Source organism: Orbicella franksi, chromosome 10, assembly GCF_964199315.1.
Source record: "Orbicella franksi chromosome 10, jaOrbFran1.1, whole genome shotgun sequence".
In the NCBI taxonomy this organism is placed as follows: Eukaryota; Metazoa; Cnidaria; class Anthozoa; order Scleractinia; family Merulinidae; genus Orbicella; species Orbicella franksi.
Window position 1 is genome coordinate 8,719,136 of NC_138154.1, and position 20,133 is coordinate 8,739,268.

General features: G+C 38.3%; 2 protein-coding genes across 3 annotated transcripts; one reads left to right on the plus strand and one right to left on the minus strand.

Annotated features, from left to right (window-relative positions):
- Positions 1-8,230: 8,230 nt before the first annotated feature.
- On the minus strand, positions 8,231-9,305 carry LOC145499837 (uncharacterized). The gene is made up of 2 exons (XM_081479364.1): positions 8,869-9,305; positions 8,231-8,688 (listed from the first exon to the last, which is right to left on the minus strand). Exons 1-2 carry the CDS (start codon positions 9,064-9,066, stop codon positions 8,239-8,241), a joined length of 648 nt encoding a protein of 215 aa, XP_081335490.1. The 5' UTR covers positions 9,067-9,305; the 3' UTR covers positions 8,231-8,238.
- A 124-nt stretch (positions 9,306-9,429) lies between these two features.
- On the plus strand, positions 9,430-19,601 carry LOC145499836 (uncharacterized). 2 transcript variants are annotated; one of them, XM_081479363.1, is made up of 16 exons: positions 9,430-12,196; positions 12,331-12,402; positions 12,834-12,905; positions 13,165-13,209; positions 13,437-13,502; positions 14,179-14,226; positions 14,503-14,606; positions 15,176-15,258; positions 15,492-15,580; positions 15,870-15,974; positions 16,277-16,358; positions 16,881-16,940; positions 17,087-17,162; positions 17,670-17,705; positions 18,231-18,287; positions 18,732-19,601. In XM_081479363.1, the coding sequence occupies exons 1-16, from the start codon at positions 12,103-12,105 to the stop codon at positions 18,747-18,749; spliced, it is 1,107 nt and encodes a 368-aa protein (XP_081335489.1). In that variant the 5' UTR covers positions 9,430-12,102; the 3' UTR covers positions 18,750-19,601. The 2 variants fall into 2 exon arrangements, with proteins under 2 accessions (XP_081335489.1, XP_081335487.1); XM_081479361.1 differs by lacking the exon at positions 18,732-19,601 and having other exon boundaries at positions 9,435-12,196; positions 18,231-18,717.
- The last annotated feature ends 532 nt before the right edge of the window (positions 19,602-20,133 follow it).

The following is a 20,133-nucleotide window of genomic DNA, read 5'->3' on the forward strand; positions in this document are numbered from 1 at the left end:
ATGTTTGGTTGGCCTATAGCCTAGTTACGTCCCCGATATCAAGAATTTGTTGATATTTCATCTGAGAACACTTTGATATTATAATAATTAAAAAGTGCAAGTCATAAAGGGTATTGTTATTAGTCTTAATAATGTTTTAGCAGAGAAAATCAGTTACCTTTTCCAAGGATTCCCAGAGCAAGTTTGCCCGATCTTTCTCCAAAAGGGAAAAGTGGCGCATTTGGTTGTTGGCGATATGGTCATGTAATTGCCCTCTTCTTAGCGCTTGACCACATCCTTTGACTTGGCAGATCGTCATCACGGCATCGCAAGTCATGGTGTGAGAAGGTATCAGACAACTTCAGGAAAGAAACAGAAGTATGTTGCTCTATCAATTATTGGAGCTTAGAATGCTTCGAGGTAACTGTAAAACTCGTAATCGAGTACCATTTGCGCTACGCAAATTATTTTTGGCCTGCATAATATATTACGTTTTACCATTTTCTATTATTTTTTGGGTATCCTTTAAAATTAACATTCTAACGCGCAACAGTTTCAGTAACACTCCAACTAGCGCGAGACAAGACGGGGACAAGAGCGCGCGCACGAAGCGTGAGAACGAGCGCCAAGCGCGAGGTGTACTGCAGGCTATACTCTAACAAACTATATATGAGTAAAAAATTTAATAAATGACGTTTACGACAGAAATATAATCCTGGATATAATGCTAGGAATTATCAGGAGCCGGTACCGAATGACGCGGAAAGAGCACCTTTTCGATCACATGCATGAGCGGTAGCGAGCAAAGCGATCAGGCAGGAATGAGTCTGGTGAAGAGGCACCCAAAAAGTTACTGTCTCGCCTCGCGGCTTCCTCTCTAGATTTCGCGCTGCGTAAATGCTAAAACATGGAATTAAAACGACTGTTGGCTTTTCATACAACGAATTCGTTCTGACCGGTGGTTCGAATGATGTCACTAAGGTGTCAAAAATTCCTTGACACCTTCACTGAATGATTCGATACTTTCGAGAGTGTCTAAACTTTGTAATTTTTAAATCTCAAGAAACAGTAAATAAACTGTCTGCATTCGCGCACCGAATCTCTGCAATTTTCATTCCAAACGTTGTCAAAACTCGTTCAATGTTATTTGCTCTTGTGCGGACAAATGACAATAATTGTTCCACTGAAGGACCTGAAGCTGCATGTGGTGAGGTGGAAGCTAAGCTTATATCAACTTATTTTAAAACTGTTTTGATTCCTTTGTTGTACGCTCGCTCCGCATCCCGATTTGAGGCAATTTCAGATGGTTTAATTAAAGCCTTGCTTCGTTTTCGCAGCAGTGAAATTCACACCTTTAGCAAAGGGCCAAAGGTTATATTACGTAACCTCATCAAAATTTCTGCGTCCCGTTGACCTCATGGATAGTTCAATGATAATCTAACAGAAAGCAAAAAAAACCAGAAACATTTTCAAACAGGATTGAAACTCCCTGTTTGCTAATACTGATGGTTTTCTGACTTTTGTTTTACGCCCGGATTTACGCCGCGAGAGCGAAAAACAATATTCGGAAATCTGCTCCACTGGGGTGAGAGCTATGAAACAAGCGCGATTCCAGATTGCGCGAGACAGTAAGGGAAAATCATAAAACAAAATAGTAGGATAATATACCATGAAAAAAAATGAGCACTGTATTGCCCTTATTACACAGCTTTCCCTGGAGAAAGTCATGTCATGAAATTGTTTGCGATTTGAGACCAAGTCATCAACATGTAAGTGAGAATGAAAAGTTGCAGACTGATAGCTCGTTTTAGTAAACAATGAAAATGATGAATTACGCTTAGTACTCAACGTACCTCTTAACCATTTCACTGCACTTTAAGGGACAAGCAATTTCCCTAAGTGCGCACTCGGAGTCCTTATGAACAGCCTGTTCTCTTCTCTGTAGCTTCTCGCCGCATTCGCAATCGATTTCCACCATAGGACACACTTGGACGTGGTTTCCCTGATCGATGCGTCTTAATGTTTCGCGACAAAGATCGCACGTAACATCTGTTGAAGTACAGCTTTCCACATGTCTCAGTGCAGTGTCCAGTGGGAACTTTTCCGAGCAGGCGCTGCATTCCCCCTCTTTTGTACTGAGCACGTTCAACGCGAAATGGTTCTTACAGAAAGTACGGACGGGCTGTCGACACAACTGACAGAGCACAGGGCCGCTCGCCTCTTGTATAATTTTTTTTACGCAGCATCCACAAAATGTGTGCCCACAGGGTGTTGCGATTTGCGCATCGATTATTGGGTTATAACTGCAATATAAATCAGAAGGGCCACATTGTGAAATCTTCAAACTGGTAGAAATGGACAAAGAAAAGAAATTATGTTACGACATTATAGCAATGGTATGTTTTCCTACCAAACATTACAAAGCAATTCCTGTGGAAGATCTTCGCTAAACCGTACATAATCGAACACTTGCTTGGATGGCATGGTAAAGCTCATCATGGCCCATCCTGTCTCCGACAACTTGTGTGCAACTGACTTGTGTGTAGCCTGCGAAGGCTGTCTTCGGCGGAGACAAGCGACAGCCGGAAATAGGTCTACGTTTGCAGGCTAATGACGTTGCACGAGCCGATCTCGGTTCCAGTCGCCTGCGCCAAAAAATGAATCAAAATTTAAACCACGGGTCCTTTGGATGGAACACACTAGAGAAGGGATTTATGAAATAATTTACAAGTATATTGGTGACATGTCAATGGGCCAAAATCCCGACAAAGACTATAGCTTCCTACAGAGATTCTCTTTGGGCTCGTCACAAATTTCTCCATCTCACTCCCTGAGAAAAAAGGAATGGGAATCAAAGAGCCCCTCCCAGGGGTTTTAGGGAACAAGAGAACTGGGACAGTTATTTTTTGGGAACAGGGGATATTTTCAAATTATTTTCAGGGAACAAGGGAACTCTTGAGTAGATTGTTGGGAACAAGGGAACACCGATCTACTTTCAATAAAATATTCTTTTTAACTTTCCGAGCCCCTAAAATATAAAATATCTTACGTTCTTGAGTGTCAGGCGAAATTATTTTCGAGATGATTATTGTTACGAGCTCGTGAGAATGTTTGTTTCAACATTCACGGGCGCAGTCTATGTCGCACAGCTTCATTTCAACTTCATCAGCGTAAAGGGTCTTCTATACAGTTAAGTTCTACGCTTCTTTATGGGATACTGTCGTTGAACAATGTGGTCTATGTGTCTGCACACGACGATAATGGAGGGATATACAAACTTACCTTTAACTGATCATGACAAAAGGTGGCTCGGCTGAGAAGATAGTGAGTAATGGTGGTTTACTCTGCAACAATGCACACAGTTTAACCACCTTCAATGACAACTCCTTTGAATTAAGTGACACTGGAGACTCGTATATCAAGGCTTATAAACCTACAGCAGAGCAATGTTCTGTTGTAGTTGGCAATAGAAAAGACAGAAGAGATGGAAGTAAAGCCCAGTTTTCCCAGCCAATAGGCATCTGCTTTGATTATGACACTCTCAGTTTACCGTCGACACCTCAACAGGTACCCTCCGCATGACAAGCAGGGTCACTAGTTTGGAAGACTATTGGAAGCATTTGCATCTGTTTGGAGAGACATTTGGACTTCACACAAAGACTAGCACCTCGGTCATAGTGGAAATCCCCCAGGCAATCAAGAGGCTACAGCAAGTTTACTCCTTTGACAAAAATTGTGTTGATGCAGTTATGATCCTTATTGGTACCACAGCTGTGACACAAGGCCCTCAACGAACAACTGTTTCGTCTGTTGTCATGGAAGATGAAAGAAGGATCCTGAAGTCTCTGCGTGACATCAAGGACCTGCTTAATCATTTTACTCCAAGCCTTACCACCAAATTTAGCATCAAAAGTCTTATAACGCTTGTGCCCCTACAGCTTGAATTCGATTACAGATTAAACAGGGCAATCAAAGAACGGTTTAAGAGGCAAAGTTTTACACCATTTGCTTACTTCACAGCTCCCAAGTCCAGGTTTTCACCACCACATATTACAATGATTTACCCAAGCTATGCCCTCCAAAGGCACACAAACTATCTGAAAAGCAGGTGAAATGAGGAACTGGAGAGCAATGTATGGTCAGAGTGTCCTCCAGAAAACAGTGCAAAAAATGACAACAAAGGACAATCCAGAAACTCTGCCCATAAATTTGTATGCAGCTGACTCTCTGACTGTACAGCCCCTAGATTTCATAGTGCTGAGAGGAGCAGCAGCAGTTCCAGTGCTGCATAGGGACACAACAGAGACTTTTTACAAACTAAGGCAGATTGTCGGTGTTAATTAAAGCTGATTCCATCAATACTCGTCAATTGTTCATAATGGCTTGTCTGCAAGAGAATGTGAGTGTTGGCATGAAAAGGGTGAAAACTAAAGTGTTTATACAAGATCCTTTCAATCCAATGCTTTTCACGGAAGATGCAGAGAGATATGTCGATGTGAGCAACATTGTTTGTGCCCTAACCTGCTATAACTACCGTAAAGATGCCTTAGAGGTTGAAGAAGATGATCTTATCCTTCTCCTTGATGCGCCTCACCACACCAATGAAGTCGTCACTGTTACAGAAGGAAGGGATTTTTTTCTCAAAGGATTAGTTCAATTGAGATTCGATGGATTTAGGAAATTGAAATTTGAAGTGAATAATTTGCAGATTTACGCTGAACACTTCTATTGGCCAACCCGAGGCTCTTTTTGGGAGGATCATCTGTCCAGAGGCGATCCCCACCCATTTTTCATTTATCTCGACAATTACCTTATAACATTAATTCAATTTCCAATATGGCGGTAATATAAAAGTAACATTTTTTGCGCTTGAGGCGTTATCATTTACCTAAGCAAATAGGCACAAAACAATATTTCGTTACACTTAAGCTCATACACCATGATAAACAAAAATTTGTATGTGTGATTAATGGAATAAATGGCAATTGCCGCTGAGCAAAGTGAAAATATTCCTGAAAAAGTACACAATCATCAAATTCTTATTTTAGTATTTCTTTTCTAGTGATATAATTGTACCTGTAAATTAGCCGGTGAACTACGGCAGTGTACCGCCATAGCTATATCTTCACATTATACAGGAGTACACGTTCCTCAGATCTGCATTATAAACTAGCTTTGTATAGACCGCCGTTTCTCAGATAAGATAGCTGATTCGGGGAAATTAACTCAATTAGGGATTAGCCCAGAACAACTCGCTAGGCTGTGGGAATGAAACTTGTCACGGGGTGCAATTTACTTTACTGGATCTGCAACACCTGGAATACGGACACTTCTGGAACATGATCTCCACGGGTTTACTCTTCTTTTCAGATCCCGAGATAAGTGAATTGCAACCCGTGACAAGTTTCTTCCCCAGAACCTGAGCTAATTCCCAGCCCCCGACTCAACTACCTAAGTTTCCAGGCAGGGTCTCTCTAAAATCATCTCCCTCATTAATTGACAACAGAAGCCGTAGTTAACTTGATTAACCCAATCCATAGATCCCTCGGAAAAACTTCATTAAGAACAAGCCTCTTAAGATTTATGATTTTCGTGACCTGATTCAGGATGGACGTGCATCAGTGGAACAGGGGATATGGTTATTTCTCAATCATTTTGAGCTTTCGAGTTCTTAAAATTTTGGTAAATCTCAGCCTCAACGTTCTTATAAAAAAGGTTCTTATAAAAAAAAGAGTGTACTCTAAAAGGGCAAGTGGAATAATTGGTTTATTCTTGAAAACCGCCCAATACATTAAAAGAAACCAAGATAATATATAAATAACAAGCCTATCCCCCAAACTGTCGTTAACACAGAGTTCCATCCATGGCAGAAAAACCTACTGCAGACCGACCAAGTGTAAGTTGCTATTCGGATTGTAAGCCTGCGTTTAGATCCCGGAAACACGTGGATTAAGATAAATGACGCTTGGACGAATATGTGTGTTTAAATATCCGATCTAAAATGTATTAAAGATAATACAGAAAATTTTCAATGTGTTCATCACTTACTAATTAGGGGTTAAGCGACGAAATTTTCTTTTTGAAAGAGAAGTGGTTAGCTTATAATTTCACCTTGTCGTAGCAGTACACTTGCAGGCAGACAGGTCATGGGGACTAGAAAATTCACGGCTTAAACCAGGCCGGGATATTGTTTTCTATAAATCAAATTTTCCAATTATATTGTAAATCAGTAGTATGTAAATCGCAGTGAATGATGACTGTAAGAGTCATCCTCTCTCATAACTTGAAGTTTTGCTATGTACGGAAAGACCAGAACTTCAATTTGGTCATCACAAGTGTGTGGTCATGTTGACCAAGCGCAGAAACTGTTTTTCTTGTTGCATTTAGATGTAATGGTGTCTGGCTCCACAATTCCAAGGAAACTTGATTTTTAATCAGTTTGTTTGCTCAGTTGCGGTTGCAAGTGCCACTATAGACACCTTTGTAAAGATGGCAACTTTTCATGTAAATACAACGGGTTTCAAGTATTATATATTTAACGGAGATTATGCGTGATTTAGATTGTTGAAATTGATAACACACAAGTTCATCAGCTAAATTGCTTTACGCGATTTGCATCGCTTCCGAAAACCCTTACCCTATTTACGACCTGACCGTTAATTCAATGCCTTATTTATGAGCGGCTCGCGCACTCGCTTAAACATGATTTATGAAGAGCTTTTGAGGATGGTCCTATCCACAATGATGAAAAATTAGCTTCCACTGGAAGAAAAGAAAAATACCCAGTTTAGACTAAAATGCTAAAACGAATGCTATTTGAGACTAAATGACCAAAACGTTAACGGATGAAACCACACATACCTATACGAGTAGTCTCTGGGCTATTTTTACAGTTTGAAAGCCACTAATTAACAATTATCCTGCGAAATCGCGCGGAATATCGCCTGATACTTAGCCGACGAGGCCGTAGCAATTTTATCCGGGCAGGAAAAAAACTCTTTTATTTACAGTTTTTTTGCTTGTTGCGGCGTACAAAATTACGTATATCGCAGGATATCTGTTATCTACGGATGACAGATATTGAGAGAATCATGACCATATTTGGACAGTTTTCCATTTTTTTGAATAATAATATAGGATAAACGCAAAGACAAAACATGGCTGCCCTTTACTTTGGTAATTCATAGCCTATCTACAACATTGCGCCCTCAGTTAGAGAGGGTGTAGGACTGGCAAGACGAAATAAATAAGCTAAGTTAGGCATTTCTTGCTCACAAAAAGACATCTACAAGTGGTCATATTGACTGTTTCAAAAAAAAAATAGTATAAAATATTATTCGATGTATTCTTTGGCGTTCGCAGATATATGGGATGTTCAGGTACGCCCATTCTGTGTTAAGAGGTCGAGGGTCTTTCTCACGGCCCTGGGAGTGCTTAGTTTTGTGTACAGTGCTTTCAGGATACCCGTTAAGACGGAGGACGCCCTATCTCCAGCACCAAATTATGACTATTGCACAACGCTGTTTAAAAATCACGTGTAACATCTGAACAATGACAAATCCTCCGTGAAGAAACACATTTCAAAGTGCCAAAACAAAGTTCACAAAGACATCGAAATCAAGACCATCGTACCAGATGACACTCGCTCATTAGATCATATCATCCATTTTAATTCATATTTGTACCTTATTAATATTCTCATGGATTTTTTTAACGATTTTATATCATTATACAGTAGTGTAAGGCCACAATTGAACTTTTGCCACTTTCCTTTGAAATGCTACTGAAAGACAACTTCCAACGATTATACAAATTTCCTTCTTTAACCATTTTACAGTAGTCACTTATATTACTTTTAGCCCCCACCCCTCTTCCTTCTTCCTCAACACTATCCGTTTCTATGATTGACTTTCATTTCCTACTCACTAAAAACGGCTAATCATTCTTGATTAAAGTTCCTCTCAAAAGGGCATGGAAGCGAGCCAGAACTTCAAGACCACGTGCAACCGCACCACTTGCTCGATCAATTAAATTATGGCATGGGCCACCGATAAAACGAAAAAAACTGGTGAATTCAAGCAATTCAAGTTGAAACGAGACTGACAGCCAAATGAACAAATATCGTTGAGCACACACTTACCAAACATACAGTGAGCCGGGTACGCTCTTACACAATCTTATCTCATTAAAAAATGTTCCTTCCTCAGGGTGTTATTAATCCTCACCATTTACACATTTGGTGTTTTTTGGATCAGCAGTCTAAAGTTGATAATATCGTGGAATGATTAGAATCAAATTAGTGAACACAGAATTTAGTCCCCTCCATTGCCTCCACATTTCTTCATTCAGAAAATCTTGAAGGTCCAACTGACGGATGCCCCTCTCCCGTTTAATGTGGTACTTCAGTTGACTCCATGCCGATTCCACCTCTTGCGTGTGAATGCCTGTGAGAGGATCCACAAAATGATTTTGGTGAACAACAACCTTATGCAAAGAAACGTTAGGTACGTGAAGCGGCAAGTTCCTATAGGCAGCCCAGTCATCTGAGTGAACCTCTGACCTCGGAAGAAGAACCCTTTGCAATATTTGAGTTAATGTCGCTCTATCTCGCCGTGGAACCACCTGGAAATAACCACGGCATGGGTTATACTCTGTTGAGATAACTCCAAAAACCCATACGTCGTCCCTTGGTCTTCGCCCTCGTTGATACTACAAGGAAACAATTAATACTCAAGATTATACGTGGGAAGTAGCACTTCTTTTGTCAACTTCACTGGGCATTACTGTAATGCTTAAAATTATTTATTAAATGATTAAAGGTTTAACTGGAAATACTGGTTTCAGTTGTGTTAAGGTTACATATGTAGCATGTACAAGACCCTGACTTACCTTGGATTTATGTTTAAACTGGCTTTCGTCGCATTTTACAACGTACACTCTACCCCCGAATGGAATAACGGGTCTATCTTGTAGATCTCTTCCACAATAATGCCGAAGTAATGCGTAGATGTTCCCGACAGTATTCTTCGACAGAGTGAGCATATTTGCAACAGTCGTATGTAGCTCACGAACGCTCCAGAAATACATACACAAGAGAATTTTTCCCAACGGGACTCTTGACAGCTCTCCAAAGAAACTTCCAGTTCGGAGAGATTTCTTACGTCGGCAGGTAGAGCACCTCCTATGTGAAAAAGAAGCAACACATGCATTTTAAAAATAAATGTCTGTTCTTTCAGGCCCTGATTACAACCATGGTGCTAGGGTACCTTAGGACTCCCGCCTTTCTTTTTCTCCTTTGGGGGAGGGTAGCTAGGGTAACCTTAGCTGCGCACCAGGTAGCCTGCGTAGCAGACGTTTTCAAAAAACGCACAACATTATTTTGTGCCATAAAAAGCAAGGTGACAATTCGCAACTCAAGATTATTTCAGTTTGGCTTTGGATAGAACATTGTCAAAATTTTCTTCGTAAAGTTTGTCGATCGTCACTGTCGCATTGGAGAATTGTTGATAGTTTTCAGTCAAATTTATGCCAAACTAAGGAAAATTAATTGTTTTGGCATCGTGACATCTTTGAAGTAATTCAGAGCTCTTTGAGTTTTAATGCCGTAGCATGCAAGTGGTCAGGAGGTGGTCATTTATGATGGCGTTACTTTCGAGTAATAATTTAACTTTTATTTCCGGAACAGCGTTACAATCAGAGTGGGACTCCCATCTCGATTACTAGTTTACTCTATGACACCCTCAAAAATAATCACGAATCGGGGATTGATGTATCATCAAAAAGTCTCACCCGAATTCACAAAGCGAGGAGGAGACTCCCTGTTGTAAGCTCGATTAACAGCCGCTGTTCGGGAAAGGAGCCCGCGCTCCTCCCCCGAAGGTACGTGTGCGGCCCGCTTCCGAAAACCCTTACCCATTTATGACCAAAATCTGCGATTTTCCATACCTTATTTATTTTTGACCTGACCAAAAATTTGATACCCTATTTATGATCTGACTCTTACGTAATTAGGGAAATGGCTTTATCTATCATGCGTAGCAGGCGTTAAACGGGGTAGAGGGCAAAGCGCAGATGGGAGAAGAAGGGCGTGATGAAGAAGTAGCTTCTTCTAAAAAAAACCGAATTGAAAACTAGAGTGCAAAAATCGATACCCTACTTATTAGCAAAATGGCGGCAAAATGGGTAAAATCGATACCCAATTTACGACCAAAACGGCTGAAAAACCGTACCCTTTGGGGCCGCACATACCTATATAGCCCATGTAAGGAAGTAGCCCCCCCCCCCCGGGGCTTTAGTACTGCAATTTTTTAAATAGAATACTAACCATAGATACCCATCCACGTGATCTTCATTCCTCTCAGTCAACTCCATTGCTCGATTGCATGGCCTGCATCTTAGTGGATTGGCCAGCAAATTGTGACCCTGCAACCATCGAATCAACTCTAAAATAGGACCGTTTGAAAGGGTCGTAATATCAATGAGGTTCATTGTTTGCCCAGTGCTGCGATATTGACAGTCTCGACGAATGGTCTCTAACACGGTACTTCCTGTAAAATCTCCAAATATGGTAATGATTCCAAACAACTCTGCACTGAAACATGAGTACCGTGGACCACGCGGCACATCGTATTGTCTTCCTTCGAATCGTTTAGTGTGGTGTACGCAGAAATTCCATAAGAATGTCGGACAAAGGTGGTCGAAAACCAAGAGCCAGGAATCTCTCCAGAACTTTTATACTTCTGAGATCAGATGATTCGAATAGTCACGTTCCTAGATCAGCAACGCTTAAGACACTCGAGGCAAGTGGACGAATAAAGGAGATTGAATTTAGCAATAATGCGACATCGCAGCACATCACTGAGTTGGTCATGAATGCCTTTGGTCAACTTAACCAATCAAACATTTCCAGGTACTAGAACTGAAGCTATAACATAAATATCACTTTTGGTCTTTACAACAAAGACTTAATCCTGAGATTTGTGTTGTATTGTTATCAATATCTTCTTTTTTAGGCTTGTCTTGTATAAGACTGTTGGAAACACATCCGTTTTAAGCCGGGCTGGTAGAGCTGGAAACATCTGCGGAGACACCCTCAAGTGTATTTATAAATCTCGCGCAAAGGTGTTCCTTCGCTTAGAGGACGGTAAGAACATCTAAATCGTAAGCGACGTAACATTGAGCATAAGAACTCGGTATCCTGTTCGGCTGTTAATGTAGCTGTCAAATCACACTTTTATTTTACAAGGTAGCATTATTGGTGATCATATTTGAACGCAGCTAAACGCTTTGACGAACGAGCCATCGATAAGATAATTGGTGTATCTTTGTGATTCAATGAAATGGAAATAAATGGCCTTTATTCTTTAAAGCGCTTCTGAAATATGTAACTGGAATATATATGTTAAGGTGGCTCCCTATAGTTTTACGATCGCACGCGCACTGGGGACGAAATTTCAAGCAATCTGCACGCGCTCGAAGGGAAACGTCAGTGTTTTTCTATATTTTATTACGTCAACATGAGCACAAAAAGCAAAACTGACAGTGAAATTTCTCGAGGTTCCTTCGGTGAAATTCCGTAAAATTTGGCAGACTGTTAATAAATATGTTACTTTAGTCGGAACTCGTTTTCCAGGGAAATCTATGTCCATTTTTTTAGCAGCGGTAAAAGACGTAAATCTGAAAAAATCTAAAAAACTGCCTTTACAAACCCTACTTTTTTCGTGTTTAAAATTTGTGTCCTGCTGGGTGCGATGTGCTGTGAAAATTTTGGAAGATTTCACCGAAGGAAATTTAAGAAAATCGCAAATAAAGCCTTAAAAACGGCAAAAAACACATTGATTTGGGCATTTATAATTTAAGACTTAAACCCAAAATTTTAACATAGACAGTACTAAAACACTATTTAATCATTGCTTATTACATTTGGCAAGTTTGAGAGGACTGGGTGAAAAACACAAATGCAAAAACAGCATTCAAAACATAACGCTTGTGCGTGCAACGCCATAAATGATTACCCTATGGAGCCACCTTAAGTGGTACGGTGCGCAAGAAAACCCACGCGTGACGCGTCGATTCATGAGTTATACATCGAGTTACGCATGATCTGTGTGACCATTTGATCTTATGCATGTAAAGCAATTGGATTTCATTTTTTTCACAGAAAGTGGAGATGGTGCAGGGCCAAGTAATCAAGAAGCCGGCCAAAGTCAAGTTAAAGGTTCGTTAGAGTTGTTTATTCTATTTCTAAACACTAATTTGAGCATCAACTTAAACAGTTGTCTATGAAGTATTTGCTGACCAATTTTAAGTGATATACATATATTACATAGTTTTTAAATTCTTGATGCACAGGAGGAAATGCAGCAACTCAACAAATTGAGATTGAGGATGATGATTCCAGTACTGCCCTAGCTCCACAATTCGGTATGGTGCTTGTATTTGTCCTGTTGGTCATACTAGTCATATTGATGTGGTTGTTTGAGTGATGGTCAGTGCATTGCGTTTCTTTGTTGTGTGACAGACAAATGGCATTCAGTACGTGAGAAGTCATGTTGATGGTTTTTTAGTGATAATCATGAAGCATTGCATCTAGAACCCAGACAGCTTTCACCCATACAAAAAGGTTGTGTGTGCTACGACTGCCTTCCGGAACAAAAACATCGTTTCATGACAGAACCCAATCAGATGCCGTATCCAAATTCGAAAGAATTGGAGCAATTTATTACAGGCAAATAACAAGTCTTAAAACTTCCATACAAGTCAACTGTTACATTGTACTTGTGTGTATCTTAATTGATAGTTGTGTTGCAATTACGAGATAAGGTTTTTAATTATATATTTACCTCACTCTTCAGATGATGACAGTGACGATGATTTAGGGACGCCAGTCTTCTCGTCCACTCCCACCCTAGTGCCCAAATGTACATGTAAATCTTCTATCGTGATAACATGTCTACTTATAAGCTCAAGTTGTAATATTTGGAAAAGGTATGTCTGATGTATAGGCATTTAATATATTAAGACTTCAGATCTTAAGCGTTACCATTTGTGATAATGAGAAGTGCTTCATTTCGGAAGCCTCATGCCAGGACAGAGAGGATAAGTTAGGGAGAGAGTATTGATTACAGCTGTAGTTGCAAGTTATTCAGTTATGGGCAATGATTTTTTTCAACTTTCTTTTCAAAGATTCTGTACAAAGGAAGGTGGAAAAGATTGTGGAGACATTTTATAGTAAGTCAAGATATAGTAAACAAGCACTATGACAGCTGAATGTATTAATGTTCTTGATATTCTTGACTTAATAATAATTTATTATTCTGGCATCAGCATTTGAAAGATAGATTTGAGAAAAAATTAAATGGGTACTCAATTGTATAGTGTTGGTCACAAAATAATTCCTATGTTAGAGTAAAAAGAAATAAATCAGCACCTTTCATATTTTGGGGTTTGATTTGTAGATTCAATCACTATCAGTGGTGCAGTGACGAAGGATGTTAATCAGAGTGCTGATCAGGCAACAGAAGGTAAATGTTGATGATCCTGACCAGTACTGTTAAGAAAAATATAACTTAAGTTAATTGATGTTTCATTAAAGACTGTGATGATATCAATATTGTGCCACAATCACACATAATTACAAGTGTCAAGAGACAACATGTATAATTACTCTGGTCACTAGTATAAATAAGTAATTAAGCCGTCATTCCTAAAAAATATCTCACGATCAGGCACTAAAGAAAATTATTATATGACCACCTCTGTAAGTGGGCAAGATGAACCGAATATCATGCTGTGATTAGCTTTGTCACGGTCATAAACACGCAAAAAAAAAAAAAGAACTTGGTCAATATCCAGTCATCTATCTCAACCTCCTGTTGGTCAATAACCCATATTTATCATCAAGGCTTCGGTCTGGGAAAAATTTTGAGGAGCCCAAAGTTACGTAATATTGATTAAATCACGATCAAGTGCCCATCATTAATACGCTCATCAATGAAAAAGCTTTTTTTTAAAAAATGCAGATAGACCAAGGAACTCACCAGAATTACAGCAAAGTACAGTCTTAACATTTTAAAACCTGTCTGTGGTTACAGTTACACAATGTGAAAATTTATGTTCAAAGATTAATGCACTTTAAATGACAATCCAATTACAATACACAGTACTGATTTAAATAATCACATTGATTTCCATTTTTAGTTGGAACTGTAGAAGAGGAGTGCAATCATCTGATAGGTGCTGAAGCAAGTGAGTTGATAAGTGCAATTTTTATCATCAATTTACAAGTCACTTTAAGTTAGGTTTTAAATTTTTGCAGTGAACCCAGGTGATGGCTCAGGTGAATCATGGTATTGCATCCTAACCCCTTTGCTGGCACTGCACTACACAAACATCTATTAAATAGAAAACTGGCCTAACAATTCTTCTGCACTCTAACAACAATGAGAGTCCTAGTACTAAACTGTGGTTTTGCACTCAGTGCATATTTGTCTCATTATTACAACTATACATACATTTCCTCAGATGAATCAGCAGGACCTGCATATGATGTGCAGCTCTTGACAAAGTTGATGGAAGCGTATAAAGTACCACAAAGGCTCCAGTTTCTCTGCCTTAATGCTCAGGAAGTAAGTGATAGCAAATTCACGTTATGATAATTATAGATTTGTCAAACAAGAACCTGAGGTATCGACTGTGAATGCATGTTCATGACACACCAAACTTTTTTGCTAATAGCACATAAGTGCATTAGTACACAAATTTTGAAAGTGAATATGAAGATCTAGAGGGTTTCATCTCGGACGGGGCTGCACCCCCTGCATCTCCCTCTAAATCTGCCTTAGAAGAATAAGCATGTGAAGTTTGCTTGGGCCTGAGTGGTACTCAAAAAAAGAACTATCTTATTTTATCCCATTAAGTTGTGATGACTGTTTGATTATGATTATTTAGAAGTATTTGCGGCAGGGCAGATTGCTTTAAGTGTGTACATATTTTATGCAAAGTAGGCCCAAGCGAGGGAGTGTAAACTAAATATCTGTCAAAAAGTTGTGTTATGATGTTATTAAGCTTAATTAGTGTTATAAAGTAAAAATCCCGGATTTAAAAAATACATGTATAAGAGTACAAATCCCCAAAACACGTAGAGGTATATGCGGGATATAATAATTTAACAGCAGAGTTTCTTATAATTTCTCAGATGAGGAGGCAGAGCCATGAAGATTGCACTCCACTAGTGCTTCTTCGATATATCCCAAGTGCAAAGGCCATTAGCATTATTAGGTGGGTATTAAAGATTTTTTTTAGGAATACAACATGTAGTACAACTAATGCAGCTATTTTCTTCATTTTCTTGATAAAAGACACTGTGTTTTCGTTATGACAGCTTGTCGTATCTTCTTGTTCACATGGTCATGCATGTTTTACACTGTAGTATTTAACCATTTTCCTTTTGTTGTGAACAATACCGTATAGGAGCCTCATTAACTATTACTTTTTTTACCTTTTTGGTTCAGATCATTAATGACGACAATAGATCTTTTGCCACAGCTGGCCAATTGCTATGTACATGTAGCTTTGAAAGGGAGCCAGTTTGACGAGGAAGGTAACTAATTTGTGGTATGCTACAATTACATATGTTACAGGGCTCAAAATAATTTTTGAATGGTGGCCAGTGGTGTTAATTATAATTTGAAAGTGAGGTACCTGACCAGTCAAAATGACTGCCATACCAAAATTTTGTCTGGACAAATATTCATTTTGGCCAGACACTGTCCATTGACTGGCTGTTATGAGCAAGGCTGATGTTGCTTTAAACTAATTCTTTGTATTATTTGATACTACCTTACAACACTTGCAAAAAGGTGATGTGTCCTTTGATTGCTATATTGTAGCATGTGGAAAGCAGGGAATCTTCAACAGTGGAAGTGACATCCAGGTGCACATAATGCATCCAACAGCATCGGCAGCTAGGATGGTTGTAGGAAACATTTTGACAGGTGATCATAATGCAATACTACCTTGCTTGTGTATGTGTGTGTGTGTCAAATGTTAATTTGAGATAAGAGGTTATGTCACGAGTGGCCCTCTTTTAGCCTTGTTTAAAAAGTGCAAATTGTAAATTTCTTGAGAAAGAAACTACCAAAGCAGAAGAGATGAAAAGAATCCCCTTAGTAAAAACATTATGCAGTGGTTCCTGAGGTTTGAGAAGAAATGATATGTACATGTAGGTTGTGAATGGGAAGTAATCACATGCTTAGACATGCTAATGGAAGTGTTATATTTAAAATTCCCATTGAAGGAGAGGAAGACAACTTCCTTGTTCAATTGAGCGATTCAATCCAGGATGCTCAGGAAGCTGCCGAGGCTATCAAAGCAAACAGGTAAGACTAGTATTATTAGTTAGGTTTCCTGTATTGAATGCTATTTTGGCTTAATGAATGTAGAAGTAATACTTTTGTCACTTTTTATTAGAAGGAAGGTAGAGTTAAGTACTGTTATTATAAATGAATTGAGGAACGCCTGTTAAGTTTTCTGCTTCTACACTGTATCTCCTCCACTATAATAAAATATTCTCCATTCTCTCCAGTAGTAATTGTTAAGCGAGTAGGGAACATGATTTATTCTTTTTGTGATGTATTCTTACATGCATTTTAATCATGCAAAATGAATCTTAAACAGCAAAAGTCAAAAGTATGACTTATTGCTTGTGGAACATTAGTGTCATTGGTGTATTAAACAGTAATCATTCATGATTACATAGTGCATGAGAGTCTTTTGAAAGAAATTTGTTCTAGATGACACTTTTCCAATCTAATCTGCCAAATGCAAGAACTGTCACAATTTCTGTTATTACAACATTTTAATTGTAATCAATATTAATACAAACTGGTAAATTATTACAGGGAACTTTTACAGCAAAACAGAGTAATACGGAGGCGACAAGAGGCGGAATTATTACTATCGCTAAGTTTCAATTGAAAACGCTGATCGTGCTCAATTTTTAACCAAATTTGAAAATATTCAATGGTACAGACATGGGTAGAAATTTGAGGGAAATTGACATCGAAAAGGGATGAAACAGGTTTGAAAGTTCTCCCGAACATTTTCAGGAGCAGGAAGACCAAAGAAAACATGCAGAAGAAACCCAAGAAAGTCAAAATGAAACAGTTGCTGATGATGACGAGGTAAGTGTTATTCCTTACAGTTAAAGTGTACCCCTCAAGAATACATAAATGAATTCATTACTTGAATATTGAACCCACTAGCCTTTTCAAGACTGCAATCTTGTAATTTTTTCACTATTGCACTCGCTATAGTCATTTCAAGATTCAATGATATCAAATTCATTTTTTTAGTTAATTATAAAACCCATTATATGTACATGTATATTCGGGTAAAGTAGCACTGACAGTAATCAATTCATCATTGCATTCTCGAAACATCTAGTGCATTCAAAATTTGAATAATCGATTCATTAAATAAAATGTAATATTGAGGGGTATGCCTCAATTGCTTGTACTGCAATATTTAATTTAATCATACCAATGCAGAACGTATTTCGAGCCACATTTCCTACCATTTGCATAATCCACAGGCACTAACCACAGGTAAGCAAGTTAGGTAAAAAGTTAACCTGTTGATTATTATTGTAGCTAAAAACTCATGAAATTATTTGTTTTAACTCCTTCCAGGTTCGACGCAAAAGGTTGTTAGCTTTAGATGCCCAGGTACAAATTATACTCTAGTAATTATCATAGATTAAAGAGACTCTGTTCGAGCGTGGGAAGGTAAAGCAAAACTTCCCTGTTCTAACAGCGTTTTGTGCATGAGCTGCTAGATGACATGACATTGGGCTCCTTCCAGCAGGGGCAGAAACAAATAAATTGGTCACTAAGCATGTGAACATGTATGGGTTAAAGTAATATCAGTTACGACCAGTCAGTACAAAATACGCAGTGATTAAAGCGTGATTTTAAGAGGTTTAAACAAGGGACAGAAGAAAGAAATCTATTTTGGCGACAAAGCCAAAAACTGATGCATGTATTTCATCATGCAAAATAGTCGTAGCCTCAAAGAGACCTTTGATTTGAATTTCAATTGTATTTCTAACACCTGAACAGTTAAGCTAAAGTAATCGGTCAAACACTAAGATTTGTTATCAACTTCAAAGGATTGTTACTGAAGTTTCAAAATACATCATGGTAAAGGTAAAGACACTCAAGGATGTAAGACATTTTATTTCTTTGTTTTAGGTTGGCACTTCGAAACGCCCCCGGGAAGAGAGTTCTGTGGCCGATGATAGTGGAACAGTAAGGAAGTTGTTTGGAATCCAATACGTTTTTCATTGTTTGGGCTAAAATAATTTTATGATTGTTTACATCATCATCTACCCACTTTCCCCTTCCCTTCACAGTTAAAAAATAGATGAACCTAATCACCTTAAATCAATGCAGGGGGCACCATCGTTCATTCGTCCATAACAGAGGCAAGAAAAGTAACTTAAATTTCTAACTTGCCCAATTGCCAAGGACCTAGGCAAGTAATCTGCAATCTAATTTTAAAAAAAAGGAAACTAAGACTTGCCCAGGGCAAGCAAAATTTGAGTGCTGCTTGTCAGAATGGCAAACTGGAAAAAAAGGTTTTTCTCGAGTCCTGAGTTTCTTCACTTTCTGATACTTAATGGTACTCTTAACTGGGCTTTATCATCACTGAAAATTAAAAGTAAATACATTCTTCTTTGATTTTATTTTCAGGTTACATTCAGGATATAACTTAGCTGTATCATTGATAAATCAGTGAGAAAATGCTGGTTAAATATTAAATAAATGAACAAATAAAAATAAAAAAAATAGAACTTTTAGCATTTCACCACTGAATGAAAAGAATCTTTTTGACCTTTTTGAAACTACTTTATTACTACACAATTACCTTAGTTACCTTAGTTATCAATGATATGTAGATGATTAATGGGTCAATATTTTTACCAAAATGCAAATCCATGTAGGAGTTTAAGACAGTCGATTTAGTTTTGTTACAAGTATTGCATTAAGAAACTTTTAAAGTTGTATGAAGTTGATAGTTTAACAGGTTGGCCATTGCAATCATTGCATCTGTATTTCAAAAACATCGAATCATTGCTGTGTAAATCGGCGAAAGAATAAACTTGTAATCATTGATATATATGTTGTTTATTGCTGAGTTAAATAAACAGTTTCACCTCCTGTTACACGCTTTGCTGATACACCACCATATTGACTTAGTTTAACACAAACGGAGTGCCTGAATTACAAAATGACCCACTATTAGAAGTCAATTTTTTATTTCGGGCGAGGACAGGTGGTGGGGGGAGGTGAGGGAGAAAGGAAGCATACGTTTGTGATTGAACCCACCAGTCAGATTTAACTGAGTCAGATATTCAACTACACCGATTGACTTCAGAACACTTGCCTGAATCAGATCTTTAAGAGCCATTTTTAGTTGCTATGCCGGATGCCTTCCACAACTTTAAAGAGTCCTAGCGGTGCTGATATAGAACAAGTTTAGTCCTTTTAGTCCTCTTAAAGTGCGAACTTTTATTACTCTTAAAGTTCGAAATTAAAGGACTCTTAAAGTTCGAAATTTAAGGACTCTAAAAGTTCGAACTTTTAGGACTGTTAAAGTTTGAACTTTTAGGACTGTTAAAGTTCGAACTTTAAGGCCTCTAAAAGTTCGAACTTTTAGCACTCTTAAAGTTCGAACTTTAAGGACTCTAAAAGTTCAAACTTTTAGGACTGTTAAAGTTCGAACTTGAAGGCCTCTTAAAGTTCGAACTTTTAGGACTGTTAAAGTTCGAACTTTAAGGCCTCTTAAAGTTCGAACTTTTAGCACTCTTAAAGTTCGAACTTTAAGGACTGTTAAAGTTCGAACTTTAAGGACTCTAAAAGTTCGAACTTTAAGGACTGTTAAAGTTCGAACTTTTAGGACTCTAAAAATTCGAACTTTTAGGACTCTTAAAGTTCGAACTTTAAGGACTCTAAAAGTTCGAACTTTAAGGACTCTTAAAGTTCGAACCTCTAAGACATTTCAGAATCTTGAAAAATTTTAAGAATTATTAGGGAAGTTGGAACTTTTAGGACAACAGAACTGTATAGGGGGTCCTGACAGTAATTGTAACAG

Coding starts and splice junctions, on each gene's coding strand:
- LOC145499837 (XM_081479364.1), bottom strand. CDS start 9,066: ATGTATTTCTGGAGCGTTCGTGAGCTACATACGACTGTTGCAAATATG. Junction 8,689..8,868: donor AGTTTAAACATAAATCCAAG/GTAAGTCAGGGT, acceptor GTTTCCTTGTAG/TATCAACGAGGGCGAAGACC.
- LOC145499836 (XM_081479361.1), top strand. CDS start 12,103: ATGCATGTAAAGCAATTGGATTTCATTTTTTTCACAGAAAGTGGAGAT. Junction 12,197..12,330: donor CGGCCAAAGTCAAGTTAAAG/GTTCGTTAGAGT, acceptor CTTGATGCACAG/GAGGAAATGCAGCAACTCAA. Junction 12,403..12,833: donor TGCCCTAGCTCCACAATTCG/GTATGGTGCTTG, acceptor CTCACTCTTCAG/ATGATGACAGTGACGATGAT.